This window comes from Sapajus apella, unplaced genomic scaffold, assembly GCF_009761245.1.
Source record: "Sapajus apella isolate SASKATOON/1434 unplaced genomic scaffold, GSC_monkey_1.0 scaffold3, whole genome shotgun sequence".
Taxonomy (NCBI): domain Eukaryota; kingdom Metazoa; phylum Chordata; class Mammalia; order Primates; family Cebidae; genus Sapajus; species Sapajus apella.
The window spans coordinates 5946739-5962603 of record NW_022436943.1 but is presented as its reverse complement, the minus strand read 5'-3'; the positions used below and the strand labels follow the sequence as shown (position 1 = coordinate 5962603).

Here is a 15865-nt window from a genome sequence, read left to right as displayed (position 1 = left end):
AGCAACCTCCGCCTCCTGGGTTCAGGCAATTCTCCTGCCTCAGCCTCCTGAGTAGCTGGGATTACAGGCACGCACCACCATGCCCAGCTAATTTTTTGTATTTTTAGTAGAGACGGGGTTTCACCATGTTGACCAGGATGGTCTCGATCTCTTGACCTCGTGATCCACCCGCCTCGGCCTCCCAAAGTGCTGGGATTACAGGCTTGAGCCACCGCGCCTGGCCTTACATGTTCCAGGTGTCTCTCTCATTCTCATTTTCTCTCTACACACATGTACACATGCATGCACACACACATACACATTTTAAAAGACAAAATAGGCATTAAACTGTACATACTCTTCTGTCAGTTATTTTCTTATGCTAAGTTAGTTTTAATTGTGCTTTTAGATTCCTAATATAATGTATATTTCCCTACACAGCATGGTGTTTCACAGGAGGACTTTCTACGGAGGAACCAAGATAAAAATGTGAGAGATGTAATATATGACATTGCCAGTCAGGCACACTTGCACCTTAAACATGTAAGTAGGCTTTTTTTTTTTTTTTTTTTTTGCCAAATCATTTAGGGAATAATCATTTCTAGATGTGGCTATTCTTAGAACATGGTTATGATATTCCCAACTTGGCAGTCTTTTATTCCATTTTTCATTGATTTCCCAGTAGATTTATCTTGAGTCTGTTGTAAACTTTTCTCACCTAAAAAAATTCCTCCCCACACCTTATAGCACATGAATGCATCCTTTACTGAGTTAATCAAGCCTGTGCTTTCTCATGTGGCTCCTTTGTGATCCATCCGCTTCTCTCTCGGAAGATAGGGTGTCTTTCCGCCTTCCAAGGCCGATGCCTCTCCTCCCCTTCCCAGGGGCTGCATCCTCAGCAACCCCCAGCTGGTGTTTTCAGTTTGCTTCCCTGACATGTGGACTCTTTTATCTTCTGGTTTGTTGGTGCTGCCTTCTGAATTTACAGGCAGCCTGTGAATCTTTCTGTTGATACCTTTCTCTCCTTCCTTCCCTATGGGAAGGAAGTGTTCTGTGTTCACTGTTACCTCAGGCCCTTACCACCTTGGCAGTGCTCATGATGCTATGGTTTGGCTTGTATCCTGCCCACTCTAATAAACAATCACTAGTAAATACTCTCCTTATTACCAGATTTAATGGTCATTTACAACTCGTTTTCGTGAACTCTTCTTTTTTTTCTTTTTTGAGATGGAGTCTTACTCTGTCGCCTAGGCTGGAGTGCAGTGGTGTGATCTCAGCTCACTGCAACCTCTGTCTCCTGGGTTCAAGTGATTCTCCTGCCTCAGCCTCCTGAGTAGCTGGGACTACAGGTGCATGCCACCATGCCAGCTAATTTTTTTGCATTTTTAGTAGAGACGGGGTTTCACCATGTTAGCCAGGTTGGTCTTCTTTTTTGACAGCATAGATGCCTTTCTCTCCGTGTTACTTTCTGACTTTTCTTCCATTGATTCTCTTACGTGACTCCTGAACTAACTCCTGATTTCTCCTGCCTGTCACTTTAGTTGTTCTCTAAAAGTTAGTTCTCCTCTCTTAAACTTTTCCAAGACTTTTGTTTGGAATTTGACATTGTTGACTCTACTCATCTTCTTGAAATTGTCTGTCATTCATCTCCATGGTGTTATTCCTTTCTGGTTCTCCTTGAAGTGTTTCCTAATTTCAGTGGCTCTTGAAGACTTGGTGGAAACTTTCTATTCCTTAGGTCTCATAATGCTCATTTTTCCTAGTACTTCTTGTTACCCTTTTTTTAAAAAAATCTTCAGTAGATTCTAAAGAGTTGGACACTTACCTGCCTACCGCAAGGGTTTTGCACTTGCTGTTTTTCCTGCTTTTTCCCCTCTACCCCACCTCCACTTCAGTTAGTACTCAAATATCACTGTATCAGAAAAGCTTCCCTGGCCACTTTACCTAAAGTAATATCTTCCTTTTCTATCACCCTCAGTCTCCTTAATTGGCTTAGCACTTTTCGCCACCTGACATTAAGTTTGCTTGTTGGCTGGGGGCAGTGGCTCACATCTGTAATCCCAGCACTTTGGGAGGCCGAGGCAGGTAGATCATGAGGACAGGAGATCGAGACCATCCTGGCTAACACAGTGAAACCCCTTCTCTACTAACAATACAAAAAATTAACCCAGCCCACGTGGTGACATGTACCTGTAGTCCCAGCTACTTGGGAGGCTGAGGCAGGAGAATCGCTTGAACCTGGGAGGCAGAGGTTTCAGTGAGCTGAGATCGCGTCACTGCACTCCAGCCTGGGTGACAGAGTGAGACTCCATCTCAATAAAAAAAAAGTTTGCTTATTGCCTCCCCACTTCATTGGAATGTGACTTTGTTTGATTCTGTACTATATTCTTCAGCATCTAAAGTACCTGATTACATTATAAGCACTCAGTAAATATTAAATATATAAGTAATCAGAATGTAAGCTCTTTGAGGGCAAAGACTATCTTCAGCTTTTAAAAATTTCCTGAATATCGCCAGGCGCGGTGGCTCACGCTTGTAATCCCAGCACTTTGGGAGGCCGAGGCGGGTGGATCACGAGGTCAAGAGATCGAGACCATCCTGGTCAACATGGTGAAACCCCGTCTCTACTAAAAATACAAAAATTAGCTGGGCATGGTGGCGCGTGCCTGTAGTCCCAGCTACTCGGGAGGTTGAGGCAGGAGAATTGCCTGAACACAGGAGACGGAGGTTGCGGTGAGCCGAGATCGCGCCATTGCACTCCAGCCTGGGTAACAAGAGCGAAACTCCGTCTCAAAAAAAAAAAAAAATTTCCTGAATATCTAAGAGTTCTCTTCCCTGACAGAGGTATAGATAAAATACATGGAACTTTAGATGAGAAATTACTTAGGATTCACTAGCAGAGTTTTGGGTAAGATCTGAGCACATTACAGAATCATGAGAGGCAGAAAAGCCTTGGACTTGTGTGGAACCTGAGCAATCCCAGTCAAAGGACATGTAAGGCACCTGAGAAATACGGATTCCCAGGCCTCACTCCTTGGAGATTGGGGCAGTAAACCTGGGATGGGGCCAGTAATTCAAATTTCCAAATAATTTTAAACAGCCAGGTTTGAACACCACTGGTGTATAGGTAATATGGTCCTGGAAGATAGGTTTGGAATGTGGATTAAAGAAAGATTATGGAGTTGTAGAGGCTTTTGAGAGGCATTAGAGTATTGTGGATGAGAGTGCAAACTCTGGAACCAGAAGCCTGATTTTAAATCCTAATTCTGCCATTTACTAATCATGTAATCTTACCCTCTCTGTGCTTCAGTTTCTTCATCTGTATTAGAGGATCATTTTAGCACCTAGCTTACGTGATCTAACTTATTTGGATAAATAAGTTAACATATATGAAGAATTTATAATGTAGTGCAGCATATTGTAAGTGAAATATGTTAGTTTTCATCATCATCATCATGATCAAATAAAAGTGATATTGGTGTTACAGAGTAGGAAACCCTGCCAGCAGTGTTTGAGACAAGAGAGTTTAGAGGTTGGGTGATCAGTTAGGAGACTTAGGAGAAGGAGAAAGAGTGTCTGATTTTGAGACAATAGATGTTTATGTGTATGTACATTTATATGTATGTATACACACATGCACACAAATAACTGAAGTAGCATTAACTAGGCTTGATAACTAATTGGATGTGGCAAGATCAGGTGGAGGGAAAGTTGAAGGCTGCATGAAGAATTCAAGTATGGCACTTTGATGGTGCCATTCAAAAGCTACAGTAATACCAGAAACAAACTAATGATATGTTTGGTGCAGCTCGTTAGACTTTGGACCAGCTGCTGAACGTAATTGAATTTGAGGGGATTAGAGGACATTTAGGGAGATGGTTTATTGAAGAATGCAGGACTGTGACTTTTAAAGGAAGTCAGGACTAAAGATGATATATTTGGGAGTCATCCACATAAAAGGATTATAATTAAAGCTCTAAGTTTGGATGGGGTTGCTGAAGGAGAATGTGCAGAGGGCCAGGGGCAGAACCCTGAGGCCCACCTCCATTTACAAGGTAAAAGGAGAAAGGGCCATTTATTAGGAAGAAGGAGAAGGAAAGAATCTTCATAGAAATAAAACTGAGAGCCAGTTTCTTGAAAATCAAGGGAGGAGAAGATTTAAGAAAGAGGAATATCAGAGTTTTACATGCTACAGAAAAGTGAAGAGAAAAGATAGCTGTGGTGATTAGTAAATCATGGATGATTGTAGAGTAATTTTAGTAGATGGTTGGAGGCAAACTGGAATGTAAAGAGTTAAGAAGTGAGGAAGTAGAGCGCTCTTCCTGGTGTTACGGACTGTATAAATGAAGACATGGAGACAAGAGTGGGCTTGGCGAACACAGGATGATGGATACAGCCTGAGAGACCAGGTTGTTCGTAGCCCAGAGTGGTAGGGAGTTAGGTTTGATGGACAAGATTAGAGTCAAGATATGGAGGCCTTTGAATTCCAGGATGAATCGTTGAAACTTGACCAATCAGGGAATTAAAGAAAGTACAAATGAAATGATGATGTAAAGACATTAATTTGTCTAGCTGCGTAAGGTGAATTAATGGTCAGGGAACACAGGCAGGAAGATGACCTAGGAGGATCTTAGTCATTTAAACAGGAGATCATGTCAGTCTAAACCAATGGTGCACAAGACTTGGTAATGCAAATAATTCTTTGTTTTCCCCTTACCACAGGGCTGGGTTGTCAAAGTTATTATGAGATATTGTAAGGTAGCTGGCAGACGCTAAAGCCAATTTGTAAGAAAAGATGGAATTTTTAATAGAGTAGTTACTTTTTCCTGAGTCCTTTAGGCTTGGAAAACTAATCTGAATCTGCAGGAGATGAGCTGTTTTCTTGCATTTGCGAGAAGCCCTATCAGTATTGTTAAACTGCTGGTGTTGCCTTCAGAGGGAGAGTGTTTATTTGCTTAATTTTAAACCAGCTTCCTTTCCTCTTTCTTTTTAGGCTAGGTCCTTTCACAAAAGTGTTCCTGTGAAAGCATTTCCTGCTTTTCTTCAAACGGTAAGTAGATTAACAGAGAAGGCTGTATAATTAGTGAAACAGATGTGAATGATCTGTTTTTATATTTTATAAAGTTCCCAATGTATTTCTTTAGTTTGGAGCCTTTGTTTTTGTTTCCCTCCCTCATGGTAGCCTTCATTAGTTACTGATGCTTTTGCTGAGGGTCATTTCTGTATTTCTCAGAGGCAGGTGAGCTAAGGTTTTAGCACTGACTTTGCAGCCAGATTGCATTGGCTTGAATCTGTTTTGCCCCTTACTACCAATGGGACCTTAAGGTCTTTTTTTTTTTCAGTATAAAAGTTTACTTACCTGTGTTTTCTTTGGGGTGTTTAATGCATATTTTCTGATGAGATTCATGGAGAGGTTGGGTATCCCTTATCCAAAATGCATGGGACCAGAGTGTTTCATATTTCAGATATTTTTTGGATTTTGGAATATTTGTATCTACATAATAAAGTATTTTGGGAACAGGACCCAAATTTAAACACATACTTCTTTTCTGTTTCATATATACGTTATACACATAGCCTGAAAATAATTTTATGCAATATATGTGTATATATTTTTTTGTTATTGTATTTGGGCTCTGGGGTACATGTACATGTCCTGCATCCTGCAGGATTGTTACATGTGCACATCCTGCATCCTGCAGGATTGTTGCATAGGTATATACATGCCATGGTGGTTTGCTGTCTCCATTCCCTGCCACAACCCATCGCCTACATCAGGCATTTCTCCCAGTGTTATCCCTCCCCATTCTCCCCCCACCCCCCACCTTAAGTTCTTAATCACCGCATTCCTCAGTTTACTCATAGGTGAAATGGGAATAATAGGAGAAACTACCTTGTAGGGTTGTTAGGCTGCTTGCAGCTATGTAAGTATTACTATTCTGTTCACTTTTTTCTCCATTGTGACCTGACCATATTGTAGCACTGGTTCCAGAACAGTGGTTCATAGCCCACTCCTAAGCTGGTTGCAGGGGGCTAACCTGGAAAACTTTTTTAAAATATAAATTTCTAGAGTCTTTTTACTAAGTAAGACTTTTGAGATTGAGGAGGAGGAGACCAGCTCCTAGGAGAATCTGTGATTTTAAAAAGTTCCCCAGGTGATTCTGATGTATAGACAGGTTTGGGAACTGTTGTTCTAAAACATGTAGAGAAATCATAATTGCTACCAAATACTTAGCACCTTTTATGAGACAGGCCTTGGGTTAGGTCATTCCATCATTATTCCTAGTCTTCCTATCAAAAATATGGTTACTTCATTTTATAGATAGAAACCAAGGTTCAAAGATTTGAAATCTTTGAAAAGCGTAAACTTACACATTTTTTGTAATACCAAATGTATCTTCTACCTTTTTCTATTGAGAGATTCATTTCGATCTCTTCACATCCTCTATCTTAGTTTCAGGTCTGTCTTTGAAATAATTTTGTTTCTTTATTGGGTTTGCTAATTATAAAAGTAGTCCATTAATATTTTAAATGTTCATAGTGTAAGAGAATACAAAAGAAGAAATTAGAGCTCTCACAATTCCATCCTATCTAGAGATAATGTCTGTTCATCTTTCTGAACCTTTCATCTTCCTATAACCATGCATGTATTTTGTGTATGTCAGCACAGTATTCTGTATCATCCTGTTTAGTGGTTATTTGATGGATATGCCATCAGCTGTTTAATGTATTAAGTAAGCTTCATGAAGGTTAAGGACTTTGTTTATTAACTTCTGTGAAAAAGGTTATTCTCAATCCTGGCTGCCTATTACAATCACTTGGAGAGCGTTAAAAAAATCTAAACAATGCTCGGCCACCCCTCCCCAGACCAATTAAATTGGTGGACCCAGGCGTTGATACTTTTTAAAATCTTTCCCTTTACTGTACTTTTTTTTTTGAGGGAGGAGACAGAGTCTCACTCCATTACCCAGGCTAGAGTGCAGTGGTATGATCTTGGCTCACTGCAGCCTCTGCCTCCCCAGTTCAAGTGATTCTCCTGCCTCAGCCTCCCAAGTAGCTGGGATTACAGATTTGCACCACCACACCCAGCTAATTTTTTTGTATTTTTAGCAGAGACACAGTTTCGCCATGTTGGCCAGGCTGGTCTTGAACTCCTGGCCTCAAGTGATCGCCCACCTTGGCCTCCCAAAGTGCTAGGATTACAGGTGTGAGCCACGGTGGCTGGCCCTTTTTTTTTTTTAGACAAAATTTCACTCTGTTGCCCAGGTTGGAGTGCAGTGGCGGTGTCATGGCTCACTGCAGTCTCAGCCTTCTGAGCTCAAGTGATCTCCCACCCCATCCTCCCAAATAGTTGGGAGTTAAGGCGTGTACCACCACACCTAGCTAATTAGGAATTCTTTTTGGAAGAGGTGGAATCTCACTATGTTATCCAGGCTGATCTTGAACTCCTGGACTCAAGCAATCTTCCAACCTTGACTTCTTAGAGTGTTGGGATTACAGGCATAAGACACCGTGCCCAGCCTCCTTTAGTTTTAACTGTGAAGTGCGGCTAGGCCTAAAAACCACTATCATAGACCAGTGGTTCCCAAAATGTGGTCCCTGGATCAGCAATATCCTCCTCACTGGGGAACTTGTTAGAAATGCGGATCTTGGGCTCCACCACAGACCTGCTTAATCAGAAACTCGGGGGCTGGAGCCCAGCTCTCAACATTTTATTTTTTGAGACAGAGTCTTGCTCTGTTGCTCAGGCTGGAGTGCAGTGGCATGACCTCGGCTCACTGCAGCCTCTGCCTCCTGGGTTCAAGTGATTCTCCTGCCTCAGCCTCCTAAGTAGCTGGGATTACAGGCATGTGCCACCATGCCCCACTAATTTTTGTATTTTTAGTAGAGGAGGGGTTTTGCCATGTTGGCCAGGCTGGTCTCGAACGCCTGACCTCAGGTGATCTGCCTGCCTTGGCCTTCCACAGTGCTGAGATTACAGGTGTGAGTCACCACGCCCAGCCCCAGCTCTCAGTTTCTATCCTGTGCCAAGAGAGACTAGAGGGGCAACATAGCAATTGCTGAGGAACTGCTTTTGTCATATACCCTTATTCCAGCTTGGACAGGGCTTTTACTTGTTTCATATATGGGGCATCTGTTAATTATTTTGTTCAAAGAAAGGATTTGCAGTTTAAAAACTCTTTGAACATGACTAGTGTAGGTGTAGTATATTCTTCATAGATGAGGTTTCCAGAATTCATATTTAGAAATTTGTAATGTCTTTGAGAGTTTCACCATCAATTTGTTACTCAGTTTATTTACCATTAGCCAGACTTTCCTTTGAACAAAAGACTGATGTATAAATATCCACTTGAGCTCTGTCTAATTTTGAGGTCACATCTCCTCTGTATTTTAATGGAATTTTCTCCTAATCCTAAAAGAAATACATTTTCGTAGTAAAGATTTGGACAATATAAGCAGTATTAGAAGAAAATACATGCTTGCTTCGGCAGCATATATACTAAAATTGGAATGATACAGAGAAGATTAGCATGGCGCCTGCGCAAGGATGACATGCAAATTCATGAAGCGTTCCATTAAAAAAAAAATCACCTATAATTCTAACACTCCAAGATAACTGCGAGTCATTCTGGGGTTTTTGGAAATGAATTTTTGTGTATAGTTGAAATTACACTTCATATGTTAGTGCATTGCTTATTGAGCATATTTTGGAATCATTTAAAAAAATTATAAATACACGTAATGGCTATATAATCTATTGTGTCTATACCTTAATTTTGTTAACTATTATAATTAGATATCATAAAGATATTAAAATTAACATAATTCTTACAGGTGGCAAGTCGATCACAGTATAGTAAGGGATAAAAAAGTAAGTTACAGAACATCAAATAGCATGAGCTCCTTTATGCAAAAAAAGGGAGCATCTGAAAGGAAGTAGACTAAAATATTTTCAAAACAGGAACATGTGAAAGAAAGTACACAGAAATATTTTTAAATTTTTTCTTTTAATCTCTTTTAAAATTGTTAATACTCGCTATATGTTCAATGAATATATCTGTCTAGGTGTATATATTGCAATGTAGAGCATAATAAACACCCATGAACTCACCACTGAATCCATGAACTAGCAGCATGTCACCATTCAATTGGACTCATGTTTTTCCCATCTCATCCCCCGCCACTGCCTTCCTCTTTCAGGTAGCTTTCCTTAATTTTATGTGTTTTATTTCCTTGCTTTTATTCCAAGAAGGCTTTCATCATTTTATATATTCCTGAACAACATAATGCTAAGTTTTGTTTTTGAGCTTTATAAAAATGGATCATTTTCTATTTATGTCTTCTAGGACATGCGCACACTCTTCATGTTTCTGAGATTTGGGCATATTACTGCATCTAGCTATAGTACATTCACTTCACTGCAGTATAATATTAATATTTCATTGTACAATCCATTCCTCTTTTTTTCAAAGAATTTCTGGACTGTTTCTTTTTTTTTTGAGATGGGGTCTCTGTCGCCAGGCTAGAGTGCAGGCTCACTGCAAGGCTTGACCTCCCAGCCGCAAGCCATCCTCCCACCTCAGCCTCCTAAGTAGCTGGGACCACAGGCGTGCACCACCACACTCAGCTAATTGTTTTTGTGTTTTTTGTAGAGATGGGGTTTTGCCATGTTGCCCAGCTTGGTATTAACTCTTAAGCTCAAGCAATCCACCTGCCTTGGTGTTCCAAAGTGTTGGGATTATAAGTGTGAGCCGCCACGCCTGGTCTCTGGATTGTTTCTAGGTTTCTTGCTAATCTAAAACAAGGCAGCTGGGCACATTGATGCATGTATCTCCTGTCATCTATGTGTGTACGTTTAGGGTTTTAAAAAGTAGATAATGAATTTGTTTATATTTCACTCATATTTATAAAAGTATGGAAAAAAGTCTGGAAGAAAATATTTTTGTTTTCTTTGTTCTCATCTGCATATTTTAAAGAACCTATAGGCATAATCCCTGCATTGATTACCCAGGTTCTGTGCTGCAGAACTCTAGGGGGCGCTGTTCATGTGGACTGAGGAGGTCTGGTGTGGAGCACAAAACTATGTGACCTGCCTGTTTAACAAAAATCTGACTAAACTAAAATGAAAATTTATAAATTAATCAAGACAACTGAAAACCAAAAGTAAAGATAGTGCACTTCGTTGGTGTTTTTTATCCTGCTGCAATCCTTGTAAAAACTTTGTCAAGTTTCTTGTGGTGAGGGAAGGATGGGGTGATAGTTATAGAGACCTGTGATAATTTTGCCTGGTTGAAAATCATGTGCTCTGGCAACAACCGGGAGACCTGTTCAACCTCTTTACAAAATAATTTTTTAAAAAGGCAACTTGAGCTCCCCCTCATGGTACACTACATTTAGGGGTTCGGGGTGGGGATGTTTCATTTTCCCTGATTGAAACAGCCTTTTTGCATTCCACTGAATCTAGACTAAGGCCAGGCAAACATGGTTTTGCTAATCCTTTATATCTTGATCAAAGCTTTATATATTATGAGCAGAAGAGGCTTAGTTTTTCTGGCACTGGCTCCTTGACACCCTTTTACTGGTCTAATAGAAACTTCTTAGATGTCTTTTTATTTTCTTTTTCTCTTTAAACATTCTCACTTAAATTCTTATTATATAGAAGACCATCTTGGAAAATAAAATAGCCTAAATACTTGTAATCTTTAGTTTTTTTTTTTTAAAGATTTGATCATTTTATGATCTGATGATCACTACTCTCTTTTCTCCAGGTTTCTCTAGAGGACTTTCTAAAGAAAATTCAGCGAGTAGATTTTGATATATTCCACCCATCTTTACAGCAGAAGAATTCATTACTTCCATTATATTTGTATATTCAGTCATGGAGAAAAATATATTAATTCATGGCACTGATGTTAATTCTAGTCTATTGGTTTTATAAAGTTAGGATTCTTATTTGGGAACAACGGTAAGTGACTGTTAAAGAGAAGATGAATTTATTGGATGTGATGTTCAGTGGCTCACAAAATTGATAAGAAGCTGCTCTGGGACTAGGGTGCCAAGACACTGCTGAGATTCTGGCAGAGGCACCGCCACTGTCACCACCAGCCCAGACGGTGTCTGCTGTGCTGTCCCTGGAAGCTGGAGCTCCAACAGGGAATATCGGTTTAGCTGTGCTTAGGCTGTAAGCCACACTTGAGCCAGCGGGCAGGGAGAGGGAATGTCATCCTACCTTCACAACTGGGGAAGGAAAGGGGAAAGGGCTCAGGTTATCATAGGAGCTTACATGCTGAGCAGCTACAACCCAGGTGTTCAGAACAGCTGGAAGATGCGTTTAGGGGTCACAAAGAGTGAAATTAATATTTGAGGAGTATCAGTCATGTGTTGCAGGCTTTCTATCCCTAACATTTAATCTTTACAATCTTGTGTAAACATTTATCCATGATGATGAATTCTTTAAGGCCGGAGTGGCTGTCGAGAGCTAGAGCCTTAATTTGACGTTAGCTCTGGCTAATCTGGAAGCTTTTACTTTTTTGTTAATCCCACTGCTTCACTTTGTCATTCAGCATTATCGTGATCATGAACAAAACTGTATTGACAAAGTTTGTATAAGTGATATTAACAGTACTGTATTGTGCATCCATTAAGGAGGTGCTACACTTTATACCGTACATTCTGTGCTATACATTGCATCCCAGTGATGAGTACTGTGCTGTATACTGTCATCAGTGTTCTTATTTGCTTTTCCTAAAAACCTACAAAATAAGGCACATTTTTATTCATTAAACCTTTAAATTGTTTGAGACCAGCCTGGGCAACATCCAAAACCCCATCTCTATCAAAAATACATAAACTAGCGAGGTGTGGTAACATGCCAGCTACTAGGAAGGCTGAGGTGGGAGGATCACTTGAGCCCAGGAGGGTGAAGCTGCAGTGAGGAGTGAGTGTACCCCATCCTGGGTGACAGAGCGAGACCCTGTCTCAAAACAGATGAATAATAATTAATAATAAAAAACTTTTAGATTATAAAATACATACCAATTGCAAAAACTAAAATTTTTTACATTGCTGGCCATTGGTCGATCTGACTCTGAATGAATCTCACTCTCAGGACCAGGATTATGCCACAGTTTCCTTTTTCCTGTATTTTCAGTGGTGTTGTCTCCTGCCCCATTCTGCTCTATCTCATTTAAGTATTTGGTGTCAGCTCTGAATTGGTGCCTACTTAAATTGTAAGTGGCTTAAAATGTTACATTTTTGCAAATTCAAACTGAGAGCTTTTGAAGCACAAGAACACATTGTCTCAATCATCTTGATATCACCCCTACCACACACCTAGAATGCCTTCTGATTGAGAGCAAGCAGAGATAAATATTTAATTGAATGTATATGCAATGTGGTTGTATATGTTAGTAGACTCTTAGTTGGTACTAATGCTGAAAGTATGTTCCCTTGTTTAATTCTTTGGCTCTAGAGAGCCATTCAGCTTATCCTCAAATGAAAATACAAGGAAGTGGGGCTGGGCATGGTGGCTCATGCCCGTAATCTCAGCACTTTGGGAGACCGAGGCAGGTGGATCACCTGAGGTCAGGAGTTCAAGACCAGCCTGGCCAACATGCTGAAACTCTGTTTCTACTTAAAATACAAAAATCAGCCAGGTGTGGTGTGGCACGTGCCTATAATCCCAGCTACTCAGGAGGCTGAAGCAGGAGAATCGCTTGAACCTGGGAGGCAGAAGTTGCAGTGAGCCGAAATCACACCACTGCCCTCTGGCCTGGGCAACAGAGTGAGACTCCATCCCCCACCCCCCCAAAAAAAAAAGGAAAATACAAGGAAATGGGACATGTTTCCTCTTGGGATTCTGAGTGATCCAGGGTTAAAAAGTTCATCAGAGAGTCTTTGTTAGTGAGCATTGTCTGCAGGTCTTCCCAGGTTAAATTTGGCAGCAATCAGCTGCTAAGTGTCTTGGTTCCTTTCTAAGGATCTTAAAAAGGAGGATTAGTGGATTCTTTACTGGCTCAGAAGCCAACTTATTATTAAGCAAATAATTTCAAAAAATACTTTCTAAACCATTTTAAATTTGATCCTTAGAGATCTGGATGAACTAGAGTTATCAATCTAGAGATTCAAGTGGAGTCTTTGTCAGTGAAATTTACTGTACTTTTAATTTCCTGGCTTAAAAGATACTCCCTTAGATGATGCTGGCATTCTTTTTGATTTTTCAAATCCTCTGGGGTTTGATTAGAATATTTTAAAGGAGTCAGATACATTTTCAACCCATTTTAGATGTACTTTGATATTGAATAGGTGGATAGCTTATAACAGTAAGTATAAATTACAGATTAATCTCAATGTAGGTAAAGTTGCATATCATTATGAAATAAGTTTTGGGTAGTTCTCAATTGGCAGTAGTCTTTCTCTGCTCTTGGTTAAGTCTCTCCTTTTGATGAAATTGAATTCTTGAGAAATGTAACTATAGCTAATACCTATTGAACACAAACTCGAACAGGTGGTGTACTTTGCACTTATATGCTTTAACCCTCATAATGACGTAGGTCTTTATTTTCCAAATGGTAAAACAGTCTCAGAGATGTGAAGTTGAAGGCCATGGAGGCATTAGTACTACAGCTGGACGCCAAACCCCCGTTAATTCAATGCCAAAGCCCATTAATATTATTTTTACCATTCTTGAGATACACAATAAACTGTCAAGTTTAAAGGCTCAAATGTACAACATTTTTTAGAAATAAGTATTATTGCTTAAATTTCAGATATAAATTAGTTTAAAAAGGTAATTACTATATAAATTCCATCTACAAATTAGGTAAGAGAGAAATAGGCAATTGAAATAGGTATTAGATGCTGGTCACTGGGTATATATGACAGGGGAGTGTGGGGGGATACTTAGCCGCCTTGGCAGTCAAAGAACATTTCCCAGAGCTTGGGGATGGGGTGTTGATGTTTTTGTGGGGAGGTCCTGGCCTAAGAAGCAGTATGTACAAAGGCCAGGAAACAGAATGGATGGCCTATGTCAAGACTCGACTTTTTTGGCATTAACTTACTTAAGTAAAAAGAACAGAATGTCCCGAGTTCTTAGGAAAGTTTGTGAATAAGAAGTGGCCACATCCCCTGATCTACTGAAACACTGAATTAAGATCAAAGACTTGTGAGTTTATGTTTTTTCCATTTCAGCAAATCCCTAGGTGCCCTTGGATATGTTTTAGCTCATATAAATTGGACTTATCTGAAGACATTGGCTTTATCGATTGCGTTGTTCAGAAAGATCCTTGGAGCTGTAAACATGATGTGGTTGGAAACAAAACCAAACCAAACATCCTACTGTTTGTTCCTACAAGGAGCACAGGTCCAGAGCTGGGGAGAGTGCTGGAAATGGGTCAGAAGGAGGGGAGAAGAGTTGGGGGAATGCATTAAAATAATTTTGACACTTCATTTTACCTACTTTTTTCTATGTATAGTTTTTGGGTAACTGCAAAGTTATTTCTTAAAAATTAGGACCCTTCAAATGAGAAGGATACTGGTAGAAAAGGAAGGTGATTAAATTTATGGAACAATGAATAGATAGGTAGACATGAATTTTTCTATCATATCAGTATATACTAGTTAAGAGTTTGTTCAACAGCAAAAAGGAGTATTTGGCACAATAAATTATTAAAGATGTAACTCATTCTGTAGTATAAGCTGAAAAATACAAAGAGTCATTAGCTACAGGGCAGTAAAGTATTGTACAGTGATGTGAAGCACTTTTAAGAGTGTGAGCAGGGCCTGGTGGCTCATAGCTACAATTCCAGCACTTTGGGAGGCTGAGGCAGGTGGATCCCTTGAGACCAGGAGTTCAAGACCAGACTGAGCAACATGGCGAGATCCCATCTCTACAAAAAATATAAAATTTAGCTGGACATGGTGGTGAAGGCCTGTAGTTCCAGCTACCCTGGTGGCTGAGGTGGGTGGATTGTTTGAGCACAGAAGGCAGAGGTTGTAGTGAGCCAAAGCGAGATTGCACCACTGCACTGCAGCCTGGGCGACAGAGAGAGACCATCACTCAAAAAAAAAAGTGTCTGAATTCTAGAGGAGCCTGTGTGGGTTCAATCCCATCTCTACCACCCTAAGAGTTGTGTAACCTCAGCAAGTTACTCCAAGCCTGTGTTGCTCCATTTGTAAAATAGGCAAAAGCCTATCAACCTCAGTGGTGGTTGTGAGAATAAATGAGTTTCTCCATGTAAAGTACTTAGAATAGTGACCTACATGTAGTAAACAACACATGTTAATATTATTGTACAAAAGACACAGACTGGCAGCCTGAACCAAATGAGGCCTGCAGGCATATTTTGTTTTGCAAGCATGGCATTTGAAAAAGAATGAGAAATGGAATGTCTTAAACAGGATGTATCTTCCAATTGGCCACAGGTCCAGGCACGAGCTATTATCTCAAACTCAGCTTGACTCAAACATTCATGTTCCTTGCTTACTCTAAACACTTGTGCTTCTGACCAGTGGTTCAGGAGAATTGGTGGCTGGTGGATTAATAACAAGGGATCTGCAATTTGTGGCTGACTTCACAAAGCACACCTGTGCTTTCTTCTCCCAAAATGCCTGTTGTCTTTTAACTATTGTTTATACATTTCTCTCGCAATTAGCCATGTTACTCGAGTGTAAGACAATGTTTTATTTATCTTTGTATAGCCAGAACCTAAAGTAGATCCGATTGCTGCTCCAGAAATCTTTGTGATTTGAATGAACATGCTGTAGTATAATGTGGGGTGGGGCTCTCAAGAAATGTAAACTGGGGTTCTGTCTGATATGTGAAAGACTAACTAGATATGAGAAAAATGGAACTGGAAGTCTGTGTAAAGCTGTGGCGTCTGGGCGA

General features: G+C 40.1%; 1 protein-coding gene and 1 non-coding gene across 8 annotated transcripts in view; both read left to right on the top strand.

Moving 5' to 3' along the window:
* NDUFAF6 (NADH:ubiquinone oxidoreductase complex assembly factor 6) overlaps positions 1 to 11641 on the top strand; it is a 32840-nt gene extending 21199 nt beyond the window's left edge. For 5 of the 7 annotated variants that reach the window (XM_032248691.1, XM_032248662.1, XM_032248657.1 and 2 more), the window contains 3 exons: positions 421 to 522; positions 4973 to 5029; positions 10749 to 11641. In XM_032248691.1, coding sequence (XP_032104582.1) covers positions 421 to 522; positions 4973 to 5029; positions 10749 to 10877 — 288 coding nt within the window. In that variant the 3' untranslated portion in view covers positions 10878 to 11641. The remainder of the gene's footprint in view (positions 1 to 420; positions 523 to 4972; positions 5030 to 10748) is intronic. The other 2 variants (XM_032248681.1, XM_032248658.1) reach the window with 1 other exon arrangement.
* LOC116535963 lies at positions 8456 to 8562 on the top strand. The gene has a single exon (XR_004262411.1). It is a non-coding gene; the product is annotated as a U6 spliceosomal RNA (small nuclear RNA).
* Positions 11642 to 15865: the final 4224 nt, after the last annotated feature.